The 21,752-nt window shown below is 42.2% G+C and overlaps 3 protein-coding genes, 1 long non-coding RNA gene and 1 pseudogene across 5 annotated transcripts in view; 1 reads left to right on the top strand and 4 right to left on the bottom strand.

The window, feature by feature from the left end:
* Positions 1-76: 76 nt before the first annotated feature.
* LOC139542866 (odorant receptor 131-2-like) lies at positions 77-1,712 on the bottom strand (annotated as a pseudogene).
* A 155-nt stretch (positions 1,713-1,867) lies between these two features.
* LOC139542865 (RNA-binding protein 39-like) lies at positions 1,868-12,183 on the bottom strand. Of its 2 annotated transcripts, XM_071348798.1 has the most exons (16): positions 11,703-12,183; positions 11,157-11,213; positions 9,500-9,552; positions 9,088-9,288; positions 8,324-8,389; positions 8,154-8,207; positions 7,925-8,042; positions 7,628-7,780; positions 7,380-7,517; positions 7,222-7,287; positions 6,938-7,142; positions 6,575-6,676; positions 4,479-4,593; positions 4,111-4,216; positions 3,367-3,445; positions 1,868-2,710 (listed from the first exon to the last, which is right to left on the bottom strand). In XM_071348798.1, the coding sequence occupies exons 2-16, from the start codon at positions 11,205-11,207 to the stop codon at positions 2,610-2,612; spliced, it is 1,608 nt and encodes a 535-aa protein (XP_071204899.1). In that variant the 5' UTR covers positions 11,208-11,213; positions 11,703-12,183; the 3' UTR covers positions 1,868-2,609. The 2 variants fall into 2 exon arrangements, with proteins under 2 accessions (XP_071204899.1, XP_071204900.1); XM_071348799.1 differs by lacking the exon at positions 8,324-8,389.
* On the bottom strand, positions 9,970-11,150 carry LOC139542869 (uncharacterized). Its single transcript, XR_011668563.1, has 2 exons — positions 10,878-11,150; positions 9,970-10,044 (listed from the first exon to the last, which is right to left on the bottom strand). It is a non-coding gene; the product is annotated as an uncharacterized lncRNA (long non-coding RNA).
* Positions 12,184-12,899: 716 nt separating the features above from the next.
* Positions 12,900-15,976, top strand: LOC139542868 (uncharacterized). Its single transcript, XM_071348801.1, has 10 exons — positions 12,900-12,996; positions 13,084-13,260; positions 13,351-13,412; positions 13,495-13,581; positions 13,669-13,710; positions 13,779-13,952; positions 14,032-14,067; positions 14,166-14,718; positions 15,000-15,109; positions 15,204-15,976. Exons 1-7 carry the CDS (start codon positions 12,933-12,935, stop codon positions 14,065-14,067), a joined length of 642 nt encoding a protein of 213 aa, XP_071204902.1. The 5' UTR covers positions 12,900-12,932; the 3' UTR covers positions 14,166-14,718; positions 15,000-15,109; positions 15,204-15,976.
* A 1,519-nt stretch (positions 15,977-17,495) lies between these two features.
* LOC139542859 (solute carrier family 12 member 5-like) overlaps positions 17,496-21,752 on the bottom strand; it is a 113,113-nt gene continuing 108,856 nt past the window's right edge. Inside the window, exon 26 of the mRNA XM_071348790.1 lies at positions 17,496-19,046. Within this exon, the coding sequence (XP_071204891.1) occupies positions 17,744-19,046 (1,303 nt within the window). The 3' untranslated portion in view covers positions 17,496-17,743. The remainder of the gene's footprint in view (positions 19,047-21,752) is intronic.

Raw genomic sequence — 21,752 nt, 5'->3', positions numbered from 1 at the left:
AAAAACCACATGCTATTAGTGATGGACACAATCAAAATTATCTTCTTGAGCTGAATTCAAAGTAATTCACAGTACATTACTGGCCAGTCACCATTTTAATAAATGTTTGCGTAAAGGGCAATACAACATTGCAGAGCAGATTGTTTATTAGATGTTTTAGGTGTGCAGTATAGCAACAATTGGTGTTATGGTACACTTTTTAATCTCCGACTTCTACTCAGTAAAGGTTTCACCACAGGATCTGTTTTTCTACAAAGGGACTCCTTAAACTTCTGATCTCTGACATGGATGAGAGGGCTGAGCAAGTGGGGTAACATGTCAGTTGTGATGTAATTGCAGGACAGTATGACAAAGTGGAACTTGGGGAAGAGGCTAATGAAGGCATTGTCCATGACCGGAGTGATGTATGACAGCATACAGATTAGCAGCTGCACCCCATGCAGTAGTATAGTCATCTGGGCCTTTCTGGCTGAAACTGGATCTGAGATTGCAGCTTTGGTTGAAAACATCACTCTGAAGTAGGTGTAGATCATTGTGATCCACACAAAGCACAGGTAAAGGATATTGGCGGCATATTTGGTTTTCTAGTTGTGAACCAAGTCAAAAACATTCCTATGATAGCACATCCTACCGGCAGAGAAAAATGACAGGCTTGAGGATGAAGGCAATAATGATGACACGAACAACTCAAATACATGTGATAAGCACATGGGTCCTGTTCACTGTGCAGATCAGAGGATGCTGTAAAGGATGACATGGCTACAAAGCGTTCAATAGACATGACTGTCAAGTTCAGAGGTGTGTTCTTATGAGTGTTTGGCTATCATGAGAAATATACACACGGACAAATTTAGGAAAGGGCATACATAGGTCAAGACAATCAAGAGCACAGTGAAAGACATGATGCTGTCATTGATCAGCTCCATGTACAGGATGTACCTGGAGTCGCTGTGGAAGGTCACGTTGGTGGTGTACAACAGGATGCCAATGAGGGCCAACAGAACCACTGTTAGGTTCTTGAATAAAGCCTCAAGTCATTGCTGCTCATCCCTGTGGCCTCTGGTGCAGAATCACACAGCAATGATGAACCTGTCACTGCTACCCATCTCTCAGGCACAATAGTACTTGTTTCCAAAACACAAAGGACAATGTATCAAATACTCCGATTTGAAATTAATCAAGAAAAACAAGAACCCATGCCTACTGTTAACCATTCCTATTCCCTGAAAGTGGATACATAGAGCACTGAACATGTGTCCTATTGAATGGATGTCTTACCCTTCTGAAGGGGGCTAGAAGGCTTTCTTATAGTCAATGGTGTGGAAAACAGCATAGAACAATGTACTCAAGGGTCCCCGCCTAATGTCAAGACCCAAAGCACAGTAAGGGGACCAAAGTGTGGGTGTGATGTTATGGGTTCATGTTTATTGAAGTCTGAAGGTTCAACAGATCACTGCTGACCTGGGGAGTTCTACACAAACATCTTATGGGCTTAGGGGACTGTGACATTTCACATTCTTAGAAGTCTTTTGGGCCTAACAGGTTATTACCAGAATGCATCACTGTCATAAGAAATTCTCTTGAGGCTGTTGACAAAAGGTCAGCCATTATGATGTGAGTTTCATAATTGGCATTAATGGGAATGAATAGTGAGTTGGCAAAAAGTGGTCAAGATTATCTGAAGTCCCAAGCACAAAACTTCTCAAACTCTGCCAGTACTCTACTGCTAAATGTATCGATTTCTCTATCAGTACCATATTCATGGTGTAACTGTGGGTAGGAATATAATGTCCACTTGTGAATTGAAGCTTTACTGTATATTAAAACAGTAATTATTAAAGGTCTGAGTGTAAACCACAAGACCAGCTGTTGTAAACTAGGATTTTATTACAAACACATTTCACATCCCCCTTCATTCCAGATGAAACAATCCAATGTCAACAAGACAAAATGCACATCACATCGAACCACCCAAATCACTTATTTTGATAGTATATTTAAATCAAGAGTTTTTACAAAATCAAGTCTTGATTACAAATGTTAAAAACTTAGTGATCTCAAACACAATGAATACCTTGAAGTTAACAACAAAAAAATAGATCTGTTTTTGGGTGTTTGTCCTTTTCATTTAACACTAACTGAAAAACTTACTGGGCAAATCAACTTCTAAAGCACAACTGAATGACAAAATGTACAATGTGGTAATTGGATGAGGACAGAGCAAACTGCACTTAGAATCAGAGGTTAATTAGGTGGGGCTGTCCCCAAAATGGGTTCTTTTGTGGTCAGTTTCAACTTAAATCTACTTAGTACCCACTTTCCACTGTATAACAACTCCCTATGGCAATGCAGGTTGAAACACACAACGTAATTTGCTCAAGTGCACCTACAGAAATGTGCGGCTACAGAACTCAAGCTCAGCCTGACAGCTGTCAGATTGAACAATAAAACAAATATCCTTCAAAACCTTTTGTATTTCTGAATGAAGATTGGGTGGACTGGTGCAGTATTTTGCTACTCTGGTAAATAAGTTCCCAACATATTAGCAAACATTATGTACATTGTTGAAGCCCACAGACGTTGCGACATCTACTCCATGCATGGCAGACTTATCGCCGCGAAGGCATCAGTAGCTGGGTGGCCGTTACTGAATCAGGGAAAAGGTTATGGTAGGTTGGGAGGGGTACGTACGCTGCAGTGATCATTTTACCTACGGAGAAAATAAATAAACTTGCATCATTACTTTTCTAATACATATGAACAAGTTATTTATGAATGTAGAAAGCTGAGATTTCTAAAAAAACACATTCTAGCTAGAGATAAAAATGTTTTAATAATCAGCAGCACAACTCACTTGAACCTAAAATAAAAGACAGTACAGTAGGAAGATTGGAGAAGCAGTTAGCCTATAGAAATCCCCGATCACACTTGTAAGCGATGTTGGCTAACTAAGCTCATGCATAGAAAGAGAAATCGCGTTTAACGGTGGTCTCGTGCCAAACTGCATGTGCAGGCCGTCAAATCAAAGGCACTCCGTCAATATAAAAGTTGTTTTTGTCAAAAAATGTGTCAGTTTGTCACTTTTACAAGGTTGGAGTAATAACATGTTCAACCACTTAAGACATTTGCTCGAATCTAGGTTGTGCCTTCACATTTCTAGAAAATTATCAACTAAGAATTTTGGCAAGCGTTCCCAGTAGTCTTGCAATGCTGTGCCTCTGGGTTTAGAAACTCTGTGCTAACATGGTACCGTTTCATTTCGATTACTCTCCATTATCCCATGCCACAAACATAACTGATATAAATGCAAGGCATGTAAATATCAAAGAATGACCCTATAGAATGCATTGGTACAAGGATACACACCTGCAAACCACCGTCCATGTAGGGCATTCACTGCAGCCATTGCTGTTGGGATAGTGGGGCATTTTACGTACACGTTGCCCTATAAGAGAAAGGAAGCGGTAAGATAAGGGCAATAAAACATCTATCGATCTGCAACATTGCCCAAGTACCTCAAATCCACGGAGTTGAGCGCAGACTAGTTTTTTTTAAATGAACCTCCGACTTGCTATGCAGTCGATACTTTCAAAATGTAAATTCTTAAACCCTTACCATGTACCCATGTTTGGCTTCGGTTGTTACGTGCCTTTGTTTGCTGAAATCAAATACAACTGACTCTTTCCTCATTGCTGTTGCTCTAAGATGGCAACTCAGCGCATGTGCCAATTGAATCTCAACAAGGAAACACTGTGGCTGTATTTCATTAAAAAGTATCGATTTCAGCAAACAAAGGCACACAACAGAGTACAAACATAGGTACAAGGGTTAACATTTTGAAATGTCGACTGCATAGAGACTCAGGTTCAAAAAAAATAATAAAGTCTACACTAAACTCAGTGGATGAAATTGTGGGGTTGAGGTACTTGGCAATCTGCAACAGACAATTTGATAGACGAAAGGGTATAATTGATCAAGAAATTAACATAACATTCTAAATTTTACCATTATATAAAACATGCAGCACCTAATTTTTTGGGGCAAAGTGCATAATTTGCTGGACCAGTTTAGAACTATCCACCTCTATAGTGCATTTTAAAAGGGTCTTACCTGAGGGGAGTTCTTGTCGACGTATATATGGACAATTCCCCCATGTTTGTTGCACTCCTCCATGACGTCGTCTTGGATCTCGATGTCCCAACCAGGCTCATTTTCCCTGGAAAAGAGGCAGGTCGTTTCAACCCCTTCATCACAAACTAAATGACTCACCTAACCCAGCTTCGTGAAATGAAAAGTTAAGCCCTTTTGGCTCCCAGAAAAAAATCCATATCAATGAGTTGGCAGTTATTTAGTATCTCCCCAATTGTACCCTAATCTTACATTTGGTGATGCATTTGTGAACCTAGTTTAGTGAATCAAAGCTCTAAAAACAATGGTTTCTGCCATCATGAAATGAAAAGGGGAAAATAGTGTCTTACGACTGTGGGCTGAACATGTTGGACAGCTGTAGGCAGTGTGTAGCCAGTGGTTGAGTTGGGAGGTTCATGGCCTGGTTCATGCTTGGACCCAGGTTCAGGGCAGGGTTGGCAACAGCTGTAAAAGGAGATGACAGCATCATTAACAGAGGTCCTTCTCACCAGGGGGGGGTCAAGTGCATTTGAATTCCTGTCTGTTGAATTGACCATCAGCTCCTGAACAAACTGTAATTGATCCCAACCCTGCTTCTGACTTAATCATCAGGTTGACTTACTAATTTTGACTACCTCCCCCTTTAACAAGCAATCAATGAATACATGTAAAAGTATTGGACTGGTCTTTCTTCCGTGTTGTTTCAATGCACGGTTGGACAGAATGTAGTTACACACAAGAAAACCAGAGAAGATGTATACGGAGAGCTTGAGAATCTTATTTGGCTTAAAAAGAAAAACATTTATATGCATACTGTGAATTCAATATGCATGACAGCAATGATTTCAGACCACAACCATGGGAGATTGCACTCTGGTTTGAAACATGAGAACTTGAAAGGATTTATTTTAGATGAGCATTAAATTGTGTGCAGATTTGATAAATTGTGCACTCCAATCTTTCACATTCACGGGGTGGGTTCAGCCTGGCTAATATGTCTAAAAGATTAGAAGAAGAGAAGTCAAAGACTTGCACTTCGGCTGGAAAGGGGAAATTATTTAGGTTGTGAGGATGGAAAGATGCACAATGGATGAAGAGCATAGCCAAGACCATTGACTTACTACATATCATACCATTAGACCTAGTTGCTACAGGTGGACATCCATAGCATAAGGCAAACAGAGAAGCAAAGGTTCTCCTGTTTCGGCATGTTAGTTCAATATCAGCATTCCATCTAACATTATAGTGTTTCAGCAAGTTGTAAGTGTCCATTCACTTAGTAAGACAAATTGCTGGCTTTGGCAAGACAAAACACACAGGTTGACTTGAATGATGCTAACTCATTATAGGTTTCCCACCAGTTGCCCATTATATTCAATGTGCTCTTTTCACGCAGTGCCATAGTGAGGGAAGAAAACAGCTTTCAGATAGAGTACGTCTCAGATGTCTTTCACCAAAAGCTGACATGGCAGGTTGTTGCAGGGATGTGGTCAGAAACGATGAACATACCACATAAAGGAGTGTTGGTGGCAATGGCAGATTGGCATTTAGTGTTTACGTGTGGATCCATTAGATAAATGTGGAAGACATCATTAAAAGATAAACGATAGTGAGAAAAGATGAGAAGTCTTATGGTGGTACATTTGAGATGATCAAATACTGGTGGTCACAGAAGCAGTTCATTTGAACCCACGCAGTCTCCAGATCATTTGAACCCACGCAGTCTCCAGATCATTTGAACCCACGCAGTCTCCAGATCATTTGAACCCACGCAGTCTCCAGATCATTTGAACCCACGCAGTCTCCAGATCATTTGAACCCACGCAGTCTCCAGATCATTTGAACCCACGCAGTCTCCAGATCATTTGAACCCACGCAGTCGCCAGATCATTTGAACCCACGCAGTCTCCAGATCATTTGAACCCACGCAGTCACCAGATCATTTGAACCCACGCAGTCTCCAGATCATTTGAACCCACGCAGTCTCCAGATCATTTGAACCCACGCAGTCTCCAGATCATTTGAACCCACGCAGTCTCCAGATCATTTGAACCCACGCAGTCTCCAGATCATTTGAACCCACGCAGTCTCCAGATCATTTGAACCCACGCAGTCGCCAGATCATTTGAACCCACGCAGTCGCCAGATCATTTGAACCCACTTTGCATTCATCGTTCACTGGAAATCATCCTGCCAATGGAGGTCTGACAGCTCTCGTTTGCTATGTACCTCTAGAATGAGTTTTATGATCAACAGCCAAAGCAAACTTAGTACATTTCACATTCGCATGAGGTATCAATAAAGCATAAACTCCGAAATCACAGGTTTTTAACTTTTCTCCTTTGAGGAGAGGCATGTCTGCCGTGTCTTAAGATGAGGCCAGTGAGTAGTTCATTCCACAATATGTAGTATGACATGTTACATACAGTATAGATAATGTGACTACCTGTACCAGCTGCCATGTTGCCGAAGTGGATTGAAGAGGAGTGCATGGAACCACTCATCTGTAGAGCCTGCTGTGCAGCTGGAGGGATCTGAAGACCAGTACCTGAGGGAAACAAGTATTCATTAGCATCAAGTCTGTTCAATGCTATTTAAAACAACTTGAGCACACATACTGGAGTGATTATAGAGGTCAACTGGGGTAACAACACCTTGGTTGATAAAATAGGTTTCACATTTCATCACAACAGGTGGAGATATTGAATACTAAGCTCAACTTTTACTAACCGCTGACAAATAAACCCAATGGCAATTGAGCACAAAAGACCAAACTACATTCACTCAAAAACATCAGCTAATAGCTCACCCTCTGCCAGCCGGGCCATGAGCTGCAGGCGCCCGGTGGTGCCCAGGTCGATGCCCGTCCTCTCCAGCTCGTCGTTGTCCAGGAAGGAGCTGGCGGTGGAGGAGTCGGTGCGTTCTGTCACGTTACCAACCTTCATGGGCCGTCCGGCCAGCTCAAAGCCATTCAGCTGCTCCAGTGCTTTCTTAGCGCACTCTGCATCTGCAAACTACAATTACACAGTCATCCAGTAGGAAATCAGCTAAATAACATGGCACACACACACTCTTTTGGAATCAGGAACTTACTGAGATGAAACCATATCCTTTGGATCGTGCAGTTTCACTGTCCATCATCAGCTGTATGCTCTCAATCTGTTAAGGAAAACAACATCCAGTTAGATACAACAGAGTTAGTGGGAAATTGAGGTTAACATACATGACAAGTAATGGGGTTTCCTCCTTACCCTTCCGAAAGGCTCGAAGATGCCTCGCAGCATGTCCTCTGTGATGTTGAAGTGCAGAGAGCCCACGTACAGCCGCATGGGGCCAGCATTACCCTTCTGAAGGTTGTTGGCCATTGCTGCTGCTCTGTTCTTCTCAGCCTGCACACACAAAAATGGTGAGTCTATGCCATCTGCCAAGTTAGTTGTGAAAGGTGACATCACATTTACTAATTCCATCATTTCTAAAATGTTATGGTTAAATCAACTACCTGAGAGGCCTGGACAATGATGGGCACTCCAAGAAGTCTCTGTCCAGTCAAGCCAATGGCCAGCGGGACTGAATTCGCCTCCAGAAACTCAATGTAGGCGATGCCCTTTGACCTCCTGGAGTTTCTATCGGAGATCATCCTCACGTCTCTCACCTACAGGGGATAAAATAGCAATAGTGTGTCAAGAGTGAGCACCTTCCTATTGACCATTAGCTAAATGCTTTGTCAAAATAAAGTCTTGATCTTGACATATTTCATGCTTCTACTTTTAAATGTGTGTAAACTGTGAATACTGACTTTCCCCACAGCAGAGAAGAAGTCCTCTAGATCTCGTGGTCGGATTCTTGCTGCCAGCTGCATACAGAACACAGTACGGGCATCCCTCTCCTCTGGGGTCAGGTTGTCAATTGGTTGCCTTGAAAAAGAAAACAGTAACAAATGTTTTGATGAGAAAAAAAATCCAGTTCACAAAACTGATCTGAAACCACGAGAACTTCTAACTAGACAATCCAGCTGTGTATCTCACCTTACTGGACTCTTGTCTTTCTTGAAGGGACTACGACTTCTTGAGCGCCTACGACTGAAAAAAGTAACAATCACAAGAGTTAGTTCTAACCCAGACGTTACATTAATACTTTAATGACAAGACAGCCAACCACCAACACGTCATATCACAAAGAATTTAATCATAAAAACCTTAGTTTGTTGGCATGTGGTGGGCCAATCTTCCCTCCTGGACCACCGTTAAATTTCGGCCCCAAACTAGGGGTGTAAAACAAGGTTCAGCTCAGTATGTATGCCTATTACTGATGAAGATTATATGCCAAACTCTGTTGGTTTTTAATAATAGATAAGTGTTTAGTGTATATTCAATTTCCAATGACCTCAACGGAGTAGGTTAATATGCCTAACAGTACAATTCATGCCTATGTGTTTGCCATTAAGTTTCAGGGACACACTGACTATCAGTGGAGGAAACGTCTCCAGCTGCATAGTAGGAATGATGAACAATTTCTCATTCATAAAGGCGACAGTCAAAATGGGCCCTACAACAGCCTCCACCCCCACTTGGGCCTACTTTGTGTACTCTACTTCTCTTGAAACACAAAGGCTAATCAGCCCAGTCACGTGACACTCAGCTGAAAGAGGAAGTAAGAAAGGAGTAGTAAACAGGGGGTTGACCTGAGGACAAAACCAGGGCTACAGCATTAGTTATCCACCTCATGCGTGAACTTCCACATAGAAGTCAACAACCATACCCCAGTTTTTTTTATTTACTATACCGGTGTCAAATACAAAATCCTGTTCCATTTCATCATCAACATCTCTACTGCCAGCTTTCAAGGGGAGAAAAATAAATGACCTACAATGAGATGATAAAGCAGACTATTCCCCCCCAAAATGTGGGAATTAGACAACACAGATAAGGGATGCCAAAATTGGAAGATCTCTATACATACAAGGGGCTGCGGCGTCCTCTGTAGCGCCCGGCACGCTCCCTGCTATGGGAGCCACTGCGGCGGCGCTCCTTACTGCGGCTGCGTTTCTTCTCCCGACTCTTGCTCCTTTTCCGGTCCCGGCTCTTCTTCCTGTCTTTGCTCTTGCTTCTGCGCTTGTCAGAGCTCGGGCTCCGACTACTCCTACTGTGGCTCCTCTTTTTCCTGGAACACAAGTTGAGATTGTCAGAGTGCAAGTCACGGAATCAAATAATACAATTGTTAACAGATACTTGAAACAACATCTTCTGTCCATTACTGATGTAGTTTTGTAGCGGTTACATGATTAAAACCCGACTAAAACTGTAGAAAGCTATCTGACCAGATAATGTGAAGACGGTTTAGCAAATAGCCCAAGTTTAAAATCAGTACTTACTTCTTACTACTGCGCTCCTCATGTCCATTAGCGCTAGAGGACTTGATCTCATCCTAAGCAGGGTCGATAGAAGAACATCATGAGGACGTAGAGGAAACATTGCAAGTCGTCAGGGGTAAGGGGAGGGAACAAGAAAATACAGAATATATTCATTTAGTAAAAATACTGTTAACATTACTGATATGTTTGGAGAAGTATCTAAGGGGGTCCATCTACAGCCCCTGTAGAGTTCCACCCCCATCCCCCACCCACTGTTATAACTACATATTGTACAGTACTCAATCCAACCAAAAGTCAAGGTGTATGGGGAAAGTATCTAACATTTTGGCATGCTACAGTAAGCCATGGTAACAGTTTGGTCATCTCAACCCCACCCCTCCTGCTTTGTCGTACCAATACCACTATCTGTTCCTAAGCCCACTGAGGCCATGCTTGGCCCACAGCCACTAAAAGAGATCCTGTGGTTGGTGCCAGTCCAGTGATCTTCACCCATTTTCCTTCTTGGAATGTAAGAGTTCGATGCCACCTCTGTCACACATCTCGCCCTGAAGCAAACAGGGATTCACACTGCTTAGTAATATGGACTCCCAAGAAAAACTGAAAAGAAAAAATCCACTAGTTCAGCCTCATGTTAAATGACCTATGTTTGTTCTTTTAGTGCCAGCTGAATGGAGGTGATCCATTTTGGCTTGTATTTCATGAGGGGAAAACTATTCTTATTGGTGAAATCATTAACTAAATGTATCATGGAAATGAAATCTTGAAATGAAAATCTTACAAATAAATTGTAGTAAGAAAATAAACTTTGAATATTACTGGTGTTAAAAGGCATGCAAAGTCAAGATGCTGATTTACGAATCGGAAACCATCAATAGACTTGGGCATGGAGACAGTATTCATATTTCAAAGTTATCAATAGCTTACTCTGTTGACCTTGGCAAAATCATGACTACACATTTAAGCCATATTAATGATTTGTAAAACAAAGCATACCATAGAGTCAGTAGACTAATCTACGAAAAGACGAAAATGTAAGGGTAAAAGTACTAACACACGTAAGGCCTATTTCAGGTCCGACTTACTTGACAACGATGCATAACAAATGTCAATGCATATAAATAGAATATGTGCCAGAACTACTGGTATCACGGTCAATCTAACTAACAGGTGTAAACATGGTGGAACAATGCCTTTAGTTACCATGTCAACAGAAATTTTAAATACTGTCTCCTTTGCATGTGAGGTAAAATGCGCAGATTATCATCCATTTGCATTCACCTTGTTGCAACCGAACAGGTGATAGGATGTTCTAAGATGAGGCTCTTTTTGTCCTAGGGGGATCACAGTACATCAATACATTGCGCAATTACTACCTTACTTTTTTCACAGTTCACACTGGAATCAAAGGTGAATTCATGGGAGTAGAGGTGAGATATCATTAGGCAAGTCTACAAAGAAAGATAGATGGGCGTTTATTCAGAATTTTGGATTATGTCTGACTGCATCACACACCACATTCATACATTGAGAGGCACACACAATCATTTAACTATCAATAATAGCTAACCTATACATCTCTGAGCAGCAAGATGATACAAGATCAGTAAATAGTGAATGCACAAAAAAATAAACATACAAGCCTGGCATTTCTACCCACCTTTCTGTATGGAGCCTCTAGCATAGCCTCAATGTCAAAATCGTCTGCCATGGTCTCCTGCAAGAGAAAACAAGATACAATCAACTCAAGTTTAGTCATAAGATAAAAACATTACATTCATATAGAATTCGTTAGGTCTACTGCAGCCACATAATATAACGTTAGTAAGCAATCTAACTAACGTTAGTTAGAAAAACTGTTAGCTAGCTACCCGTAGTTAGTTGAATGTTCTAACAATATAACTACATTTTAGCTGGGCAGCTTACTAGCTAGCTAAATAGTTCCCAGTTGACAACACAGAGCATCAACTGTGGAACATTCCAATGCATTTGACCAACACTTCTACACGTTAGGCTGCAGCTTACAGCTAGCTAATGTTAGCTAGACTAGTTATAACTAGCTACCTACAGTAGCTGATTAAGAACCATAGCTAAGACATTTAGCTAACAAGATGTTTACTAGTAACGTAACTAGCGTTAGTTAACTAACTAGCCAACGTTAGTAACGTTAGTAAACTATCTGAGAAGATGTGCAATGGTAATTTACCGCAGGGATTTGTCCCACCGTCCCGTCTGCTTCTTCTTCTGTGACCAGAAAACGAATAGTTACCTAGCTAGCAAGCTAACCAATCAGCCAGTGAGCTAGCCAGCGAACTAACGTTACCTCCTTCTAAAATAGGCCCAATTTGACCTCGGATTCGCCTGCTGCTGCTGTTCCTTCCAACAACAGATTCAAAATAATCGCTCCAGAAAATGCTCTCTCTCTAGACTACGTATTACCCAACGAAATTATCAGTAACAGCCCATAAAGTATTTAGCTTTGTATTAGTGATCTTTCTTCCCCTTTCAAGCGTTTGAAGTTGTTTCACAAAACAACTTCCTTTGCCTCTCTAAAATGGCGCTCTGCACTCAAGCCTCGAGGAAGGCGGGGTTGTTTGTCCTAGCTATCTAGAAAGGCTACTCCACCGCCTCTCTCTTCTCAATATGATACTTTACCGCCACCTACCGGAAGATTAGATAAATTCACCCAAAATGTGAAAAACAAATGCCTCCTAGGACTGCATTACCTCCCCTGCACAGATATGATCATAGAACAGGGGCCTGTTGCACAAAAGTAGAATTAAGACATCCGGGATAAATGACTCAGCTGAGCTCAATGAAGCCAAAACATGTGCGTCCAGGCTTAATTGGTTGCACAAAGACCAAGCCAGGATGAGCAGACACGGATTCATTAAGCCAGGTGAAACCAATCCTGGATAGGTGCGCGCTCACGGCTCACTCAAATAGACCCCGCCACAGATCACAGATTAACTGATTTACCATGGCAACTAGAGCCGCGTACTTTTCCACGTCGGAAGCACAAATCCTCATGGAGGCATACGAGGAGGTAAAAGATATAATTAAGAAGAAAGGCAACACCGCCACAGTGATAAAGCAAAGAGAAAAAGCGTGGCAAAGTATTGCAGACCGCCTGAATGCGTAAGTAGTGCACAATTACACACTCACCGCTCCGCTGAAACATCACAATTACAATTCAAATATTTAATTCACATCTCCAAAAATGCAGTTGTACTGTAATTATGAAACGGTTAAATTTTTAATTGAAATGCACTGCAGATATGAGTGAAATTGTGTAAAGTAACTCCATCACACTGTATAAAGCTATGATAAAATTTTTGATATTTTTACTGAAAACAAGACAAAAATACCAAGTAATTTTTTGCAGTGTGACTCCATTAAATGTGTGTGTGTGTGTGTGTGTGTGTGTAGATTAAACATGAACGGGCCAAAACGGACATGGCAGCAGGTCAAAATCAAATACAAGAACATTCTGCAGAATGGTATGGTCCCTGACTAATATTTAACAAAGCACAAGCATATATTGTACCCAGAAGGTGCCTGCTCACACATTGTCTGTACTGTTTTAGCAGTGAAAAAGAATACCCACAGACAAGGCACGGGTGGTGGGTCACCAAAGGCTGACCTTACCCCAGCAGAGGACATGGCCTTGGAGCTAAATAAAGGCAGGCCCGTCTTAGAGGGGATCCCTGGGGGGAAAGAGACGAGCATAGGTTCCTCCCAAGATGCCACCCGCTTCATTCAAGGTATGTCCTTCCATCTCTACATGGGATACAACCACATTCATATTGAATCAATTTGGACTGTCTGACTTTGGTTTACCTATTGCCTTGCAGTGTCTGGCAGCACTGTGTTCCTGTTAGAGCCACCAGCACAAGCACCAGACGATGCTGATCCAGTGAGTACTCCATCAAAGGCATACTGTAGGCCTGGCATGTCTTGTCTACTAGCTTCAATATGAATCCGATTAAATGTGATAGGGTGAAGGCCCCAGTGCAGCAGCAACAGCACATGATGGAGACGATGATGAGGAGGAGACCATCTCTCTGGATTCCAGAAGGCATGAGGTATCATGTTAAGACTGTGAAAGTACTATTTACTCTACAATGGTGAGGAGTCCTCATCAAAATCAAAAAATCTAATTTCTTTTACAGGACCCAGATGCTATACAGTGGGAAAACCAGCCTGGCAACATAGTGCGTATTAATAAAAGGACACCACATCCTGCCAAATTCCAGCTGCGCTAATTGTATTGTGTTCACAGAGCTCACAAGCTATCAGAAAGTTGTATGGCAACCACCTCCGGCGCCAAATAGAACTGGCAGACATAGACATTCAGTACAAGAAGAAAAAGATGGAAAATCTTGCACTGGAGTCCGAAATAAAAAAGAGGACAATTAGGAAACTGGACCTTGAAATAAAAAAACTTGAGAGGGAGGTGAGATATGCCTTCAATGTACACTGTATGCTAACTGTAACACAAATGTATTAATCATTATTTTTCTTTCCTCCCCCAGCTCCAAGAAGATGACACAGCTCAAAATAAAAATTAGGTATATTCTCGTAAAGTCAAGTGAGCCATGACATATGAGCTCTTATTGTGAGCACACAGGACGGTGGCATCTTTCTAAGGTTTTTTTTATTTTCCCAGCAATCAGTACAACCAAGTCATCGTTATAAGGCATCGCCCTCTTTTGCCCACCCCCCCAGCACCAGGTGTGGCCACTAGCCTATATGAAGGCCCAAAATTGTGTGTTCCTTTCTGCTCTGACAATGGCATGCCCATTCGTGCGAGATGTGGTGGATGAAGAAGCACTTGTGCTGAGGAGAGCCTTCAGGCGAGAAAGGGTCTTCAGGGACCGGTTGGACCCACTGGCCTTCCCTGATGACCATCTATATGAAAGATACAGGTTTTCTGCAGATGGCATCAGGTATCTATGCAGACTACTGGGTCCCAGGATTAAGCACCGCACTGCACGGAGCCATGCACTGAGTGTGGAGCAAATGGTTTGTGTGGCCTTGCGCTTTTTTGCTAGTGGAGCCTTCCTGTACTCAGTGGGGGATGCAGAACAGCTGAACAAGGCCACAATTTGCCGCACAATAAGGAGTGTGTGTCTGGCTATCAAAGCATTAGCAGATGTCTTCATCTCCTTCCCTGGCCACAGAAGACTCTGACATCAAAGAGGAGTTCTATAGGATTGCAGGTAAGAGGATCTACAAATTACAGGACAACTGTTAACACATAGTAGGATACTCATTACTTTGTGTGACAGGTTTCCCCAATGTCATTGGTGCAGTGGACTGCACACACATAAGGATAAAAGCCCCCTCAGGTGCCCATGAGGCCGATTTTGTGAATAGGAAATCCTTTCACAGCATTAATGTTCAGGTGAACATAACTTTTTGATATTGTCCATTGACGAACACTCTGCATTGCCAGTGATGTGCATTGATTGGTGTAATATTCCTCATCTTATGATTTCAGATGGTCTGCAATGCTGACTGTGTGATCAGCAATGTTGTGGCAAAATGGCCTGGCTCAGTCCATGACTCCAGAATCTTTCGGGCCTCAAATCTATCAGTGCCTATCACAAGGTAAGCCACACAACCCCTATTTATAACCATCATGGCTGTGTCAAGAATATCACTGTGTTTATGAGGTAGTAATGATGAGATTTTGTGTTGACAGGTGAATTCTCTGGTGTGTTGCTGGGAGACAGGGGGTATGGCTGCCAGCCTTTTCTCCTGACACCTTTCACAGACCCCCAGGAAGCACAGCAGGCCTACAACCATGCCCATGCCAGGACCAGGGCCAGAGTTGAAATGACCTTTGGCCTCCTGAAGGCACGCTTTCACTGCCTTCACAAATTAAGGGTCAGCCCTGTTAGGGCATGTGATATTACTGTGGCTTGTGCTGTCCTCCACAATGTGGCCTGCCTGAGGAAGGAGAGGGCCCCCAGAGTGCCACCAGCCATGGACTGGGACAATCCGGCAATCTTCCCTGATGACGACAGTGGTCGGCTGCTGAGGGACCAATATGTGTTGAATTATTTTAGTTAGTATGTGTGCTTTCAATTTTGGTTAAATATGTCCTGCGGTGGCAGAGGAATTTGGGTTTTTTTGGGTTCGTTTTTTGACGAATTTGGCCTCTTATGATGTTTGTGCGGTATACTGTGTGTAATACAAGGCTGCAGGGAGGCTACTGCATCCATTCATTTGTCTGTTCAGTTGATGTGTATGGATTTGTCCTGCATTTATTTTAGTGTGCAGACATGCAGGGTGTGTTATATACAGACCTTTGAATGTGTATGTATCATTTTGTATAATATGCTTGGATTCTGTGCTTTCCATCTTGTAGAGTCACTGTGACTTCAGTTTCGAAAGGAGCTGATGGTTTACCTGCTTTGTTTTGTCCTTATTCAATAAAGGAACATAATGTTACACATTGTGTTTTTATATTCATATGGAATGTGTATTTGTTTATATGACAGAGTACTAGGGCCACACTGAAGAAAAAGGATAAAGTCATAAATTTATGAGGCTGGTTCTTTCTGCAGAAAAGCTACATATTGTTTTTACAGTTTTGATACTTATGACAATGTGATACTTAATATTCTGGCACATCAGCATGTCTTTGTTTATGAAACCATACTGAAGTACAATTTCACGAAATGCCCCACATCTGTCATTTTAACAACTGTCCTCCTTTAAAACAACTGGTTACAATATTATGACTTGTGTTTTTTTCCCCTCTGTGGCCCTAATATTCTATCATTTTATATATAGCCTTATAGTCTATGGGAAACTGTAAATTATCTAATGATAGCAACATCATCTAAAAATCATTTTTTATCCAAAATCATTGAAATTAATGATCACAAACGTTTAAATAATAACAGTGGGTCTAGTTATATGTGATAACAATGTATAGTGAGCAGTGAAATAACTATTGGTTTCCATTTGTGGTGACTGCTGACTGACATTAGGGATGAGATTAAATAGATCCTGGAATTTAGCCTGGTCTGGAGCAGGCTAGCTCCACAGAATAAATCTCCATGGTAATTTATACCATAACATATCCTCCTGCCCCCTATCCATCTTTAGTGCAACCGGATTACGGATCAATTGAGCCAGGATCACCAAGATATCCTGGCTTAATCCCTTATCCTAGTTTTGTGCAACAGGCCCCTGAGCTATGTAGCCAACCTTTTATTTATTTATTTTTCTGAGTGTTTTTTAATGAAAAACAACATGTACTGATCTGTCTGGCTCTTTACGACTGTAATTTGGCTGTAGAATAACCTCTTTCAATTTTCAAACACTTGTTTGATGTCAGGAAATAAATTCACAAGATCAGGAGAATTTCCTTACCAGGAAAAATATTAGTCCCTAGTTAATAATTTTGCACTCAAGGCCTCTCTGCATGCTAAAGGGTCACCTTAGTTGTTGCATAATACCTTACTGCATGTTGGCCATCAGACTTTGTGACCCTTTAAGGAGCTGTAAAATACCTTTCACCACTCCACTAAACATTATCTAAATCTGAGTATACACAATAAAACATCGCAAGGACTGCAGGAACAGTGTAAAGAAATAGTGAGATTGTAAAATGAGAGATTCTTTATTAATAGAGTCATCAAATTAGTGTCAATATTCTGTATTATGTGAATGTGTCAATATTCTGTATTATGTTAATGTACATTGTATGAATTATATAATCATGTGGTTTGAGTGCCCACATCTGCAATTCTTTTGCTAACTGCAAAACTGTATTCATTCTCAGGTAATTTGACATAAAATTACCAATGTTGTACCACACTTGAAAACAAAAGCCCTCTGACCTCAATACATTTAACAGTCAGGTGTGTGAGGCTACTGTAGTCAGTATGTCATTACATGAGATGACACACTTTTACAAACCACTAAAAATAGACAAATGGATTTCATTAGGCAGCGAGACACAGACTTGCATACTATAACATCTTAAAATAAGTACAAATACAAACCCAATGGTTAATTTGGTTACAAAACCAAGTTTGTGTCCATAAAACCTCTTGTGTGGGATTGTAAAATAAAAAAGTGCAAGAAAGAGAAATGGATCACAGAGTACATTAACCATGAATGAGGATCTATTCTATTGCTAAACTGCATGATTATCTAATCAATTTAAATGTTTTACCGTCATTCAGCATTAAACTTATTCATACAAGTAAATGCATAGCTAGCACCCTATGATGCTGTCGAATCGTCAGTTTTGATTTGACCATTTAGGGCCATCGGACAATCATAATGAGGCGGAACATTGAAAAATAGCTCATCATCAAAGCAGAGGTCATCTGAGGGTGATGCGAGATACGGCAGCTTCAACACAAAGCCTGTCAATATGCCCCCTAGTGCTGCCACTCCCATAGTGGAGAACACAGCTGCCACCTGGTAGAGGGCCTGTTCCCTGGCACTGCGTCCCAGACCTGGCTGCAGACCAGGGATCAACTCCTGGAGCTCCAGAAGCTTAGGATCTCCTTCCATAGGTGCCCTGTGGCTAAAGATCTCATACATGCTGGGTCCATACACCTCCTCAGTGGCTGTCAAGATGGCACATATCCCTGCGGCACAGGATATGAGTCCTGTGAGGCCATGCAGGTTGTGGATACCACACTGGTCCTGGATCCGGAGGTGGCGGGCCAGGAAGGGGCTGAGGTACTTGTATCCCAGCATGCAGGCGGTGCAGCCCATCACACCCAGCGCATACGCAGCCGCAGGGGAGATCATCATGTCCACCGACGCCCCCACAGTCACCCCGCCCGCCAGGGTCACGTTCTGGATGTCGGCCATTGTAATCTTGCCATTCTTGTTGAGCATGGCAGAGAGGGCAAAGGCGGTGAGGGTGGAGGAGCTGAGGCCTATGAAGGTGTGCAGGATGGCCCTGTGCTGGTCATCTCCCTTCAGGGTTAGAGCCGAGTTAAAGGAGGGCCAGAACACCCAGAGGAACAGGGTGCCCATAACTGACAGGATGTCTGACTGGTAGCTGGTGTTCTCCTTGGCGTGACCCTCATTCAGACGTGGCCTGTACAGGACAAATGTTGCACCCAGGCCGAAATAGCAGGCAAACAGGTGGATGAGGATGGATCCCCCTGCATCGTTGATCCTCAGGTACTTGAGCACAGCCCATTCATTGACTGAGAACACTGGGACCTCCAGCAGGGCCATGACTAGGAGCTGCACTGGGCTGGTCTTTCCCAGGACAGCCCCGAAGGAAATGAGCACCACGGCACAGGCAAACTCAGCATTGATCAGGTTGATGACCCCCAGGTGGATCTTCCCAGCATGGCTGAACTGGAAGTAGCCCTGTACCAGGATGGCCCACTGGATGGCGAAGGTGGCCGTCAGGAAATTGAAGACCATCCCACTGAAGCCGTAGAGACGGAAGAAGGCCAGAAGGCACCCAAATCCAATGAATATCATCACCTGAATGTCAGCAAAGTATGGGTAATCTCGGTACAGTGCGTTGTCCATGGGTTTGGTCTCATTGTTCTGCAGTTTAGCATTAGCATCGTTGTCATAGGTGACAAAGGCAGTGTAGAGGGCTAGGAGGAGAACCTCCAGGACCAGCACCAGGACAGGCAGTCTCACCCTCAGACTGGTGGAATGCTTTTTCATGTTGAGAGCTTTTTCAGACAAATGACCAGAATTGCTTTTCCCTGCCTTTATATCATCTCACCCTCAATAAGAAAGGCCTAGAACATTGCAGGAGTTTTTACTAAGACTGATGTGCATAGACCACACCTCCTTTGTAGAGCAACGATACTACTTGTACTTTGGCCTTTACAATAAACCATCTCTCAGGCATTGTGTGGAAAGCTACTCTGAACTATAGTTTACCAAGTTACCAATTACTTCACACTGGAAAAAGTTGAGCTACATAATGCTACCCTGAAGATAATTATAGTTTGTTTAAGGAAAGTTACTCTGAAAAAGCAGTTCACTATATCAAAACTACCTTGTGAAAAACTATGTCTAAATCTAAAATGTCATATAATACAAAGTTAAGAAACATGACCGCAGGAACATCACTTTTAACAGTTTTTAAAAAACAGTATTAACAGTGTAGTGAGATCTGTGTGGCAGCCAGAATGTGAGCGTGTCGGCTAGCCCAGCGGTCATTAACTACTGAAAACACTATCAACATTTGAATGTAGTTAAACTGCCAACAAGCTACTGCAAAATGTAGTTGAATTACTAGTTGAATTACATGTTGTGGTACTATTCCCCAACACTGCTCCCAGTCAGAATCTGTTTCGCAATTTTACAACACAACGCAACCTTCAATAAAATTATATTATGAGCACAGATGATATACACCTGACTTCAGGATGATCATTGTAAATGAGTGTGTCACAGGTGTGATGAATACCCTTGAGTACTGTGCATGCTTCAGCCAATGCGCTCCTAATTGAGTCCCTGCTAATTGATTGATTCACTGAGAACTGTGATTGTCTCCCTGTTTTTCCATGTCTGTTTATAAACCTTGTTTCGGTCGTTTGAGATGTGACTGTGTTTGGGAGGGAAGCTGCTATTTCGTTATGAGAAGGATGATGTGACAGGTGATGTGACAGGTGATGCGATAGCTGATACCCTGAGTTTTAGGTAGTTGTAATGCTTTCCCTCCATCAGCACAGAAACCTGTATTTTATTTGATTGTAAAACTGTTTTGTGTTATAGCCTCCCATTTTGGTGCAAAACTAACAAACTAGTTTATTTATGAGAACTGGCCCTTCCTATGTTCTTCCCCTGAATCCCAAACTTAAAGAACCTTTGTAAACTGGTATAAATATGATTCTGAACTCCCTATGCTCTTGTGTAAATCTTGGGTTGTGTAGTTGGATCTCTGGTACTGAAAGGAGTTTAGCCATCACAGCCCCTCTCAGCCAGGGTGTGATGTGTTTCCACAGAGTACAGCATAACACCCTCATGATCAAAACATGGCATAATCACTTTGTTAAAAAAGATTGAGGACTGTGCATGCATTCTTACTGTATGTGGCCGCGAAAGGAAATTCTCCCCAAAAAATACAGCTAAAAGAATGTGATCAACTTTGATTACTGTTTTTCTAGTGCTAAATCTGGGGCAGTGTGAAATGGTTAAATGTAAACAGGAAAATATAAAGTATTGATTGAATCCTCAATTCATCAGTCTGAGAGGTTAGCATTATTCATGTATACTGAACAAAAATCAACACATTGTGCAATAATTTCAAAGCTTTTACTCAGTTACAGTTCACATAAGGAAATCAGTCAATTTAAATTTATTCTCTAGGCCTTAATCTATGAATTTGACATGACTGGAAATACACATATGCATCTGTTGGTCACAGATACCGTTAAAAAAAAGGCAGGGGTGTGGATCAGAAAACCAGTCAGTATCTGGTGGGACCACCATTTGCCTCATGCAGCGCGACACATCTCCTTTGCATAGAGTTGCTCAAGCAGTTGATTGTGGCCTGTGGAATTTCATCCCACTCCTCTTCAATGCCTGTGTGAAGTTGCTGGATATTGGCGGGAAATGGAACACGCTGTCGTACATGTCGATCCAGAGCATCCCAAACATGCTCAATGGGTGACATGTGTGGTGAGTATGCAGACCATGGAAGAACTGGGACATTTTCACCTTCCAGGAATTGTGTACAGATCCTTGTGACATGGGGCCGTACATGATCATGCTGAAACATGAGGTGATGGCGGCGGATGAATGGTACGACAATGGGCCTCAGGATCTCGTCACGGTATCTCTGTAAATTCAAATTGTCATTGATAAAATTCAGTTGTGTTTGTAGCTTATGCCTGCCCATACCATAACCCCACCGACACCATGGGGCACTCTGTTCACAACGTTGACATCATCAAATCGCTCGCCCACACAATGCCATACATGCAGTCTGCGGTTGAGGCCGGTTGGACATACTGCCAAATTCTCTAAAACAATGTTGGAGGCAGCTTATGGTAGAGAAATTAACATTCAATTATCTGGCAACAGCTGTGGCTGTCCTTCCTGCAGTCAGCATGCCAATTGCATGCTGCCTCAAAACTTGAGACATCTGTAACATTGTGTTGTGACAAAATTGCACATTTTATTGGCCTTTTATTGTCCCCAGCACAAGGTGCACCGCCAAACGGTTGTGAGGCCGCTTGCACTTACTGCCATATTCTCTAAAACAACGCAGTTTATGGTAGAGAAATTAACA

The sequence above is a fragment of the Salvelinus alpinus genome, chromosome 17 (genome assembly GCF_045679555.1).
Source record: "Salvelinus alpinus chromosome 17, SLU_Salpinus.1, whole genome shotgun sequence".
NCBI lineage: Eukaryota > Metazoa > Chordata > Actinopteri > Salmoniformes > Salmonidae > Salvelinus > Salvelinus alpinus.
Note: the sequence above shows the minus strand (reverse complement) of the source record. Positions and strands in the feature narration are given on the sequence as shown.

Coding starts and splice junctions, on each gene's coding strand:
- LOC139542868 (XM_071348801.1), top strand. CDS start 12,933: ATGAACGGGCCAAAACGGACATGGCAGCAGGTCAAAATCAAATACAAG. Junction 13,413..13,494: donor CACCAGACGATGCTGATCCA/GTGAGTACTCCA, acceptor TAAATGTGATAG/GGTGAAGGCCCCAGTGCAGC. Junction 13,953..14,031: donor TAAAAAAACTTGAGAGGGAG/GTGAGATATGCC, acceptor TTCCTCCCCCAG/CTCCAAGAAGATGACACAGC.
- LOC139542865 (XM_071348798.1), bottom strand. CDS start 11,207: ATGGCAGACGATTTTGACATTGAGGCTATGCTAGAGGCTCCATACAGA. Junction 7,518..7,627: donor TCATTGTCCAGGCCTCTCAG/GTAGTTGATTTA, acceptor TTGTGTGTGCAG/GCTGAGAAGAACAGAGCAGC. Junction 6,677..6,937: donor CATGGCCCGGCTGGCAGAGG/GTGAGCTATTAG, acceptor TGTTTCCCTCAG/GTACTGGTCTTCAGATCCCT.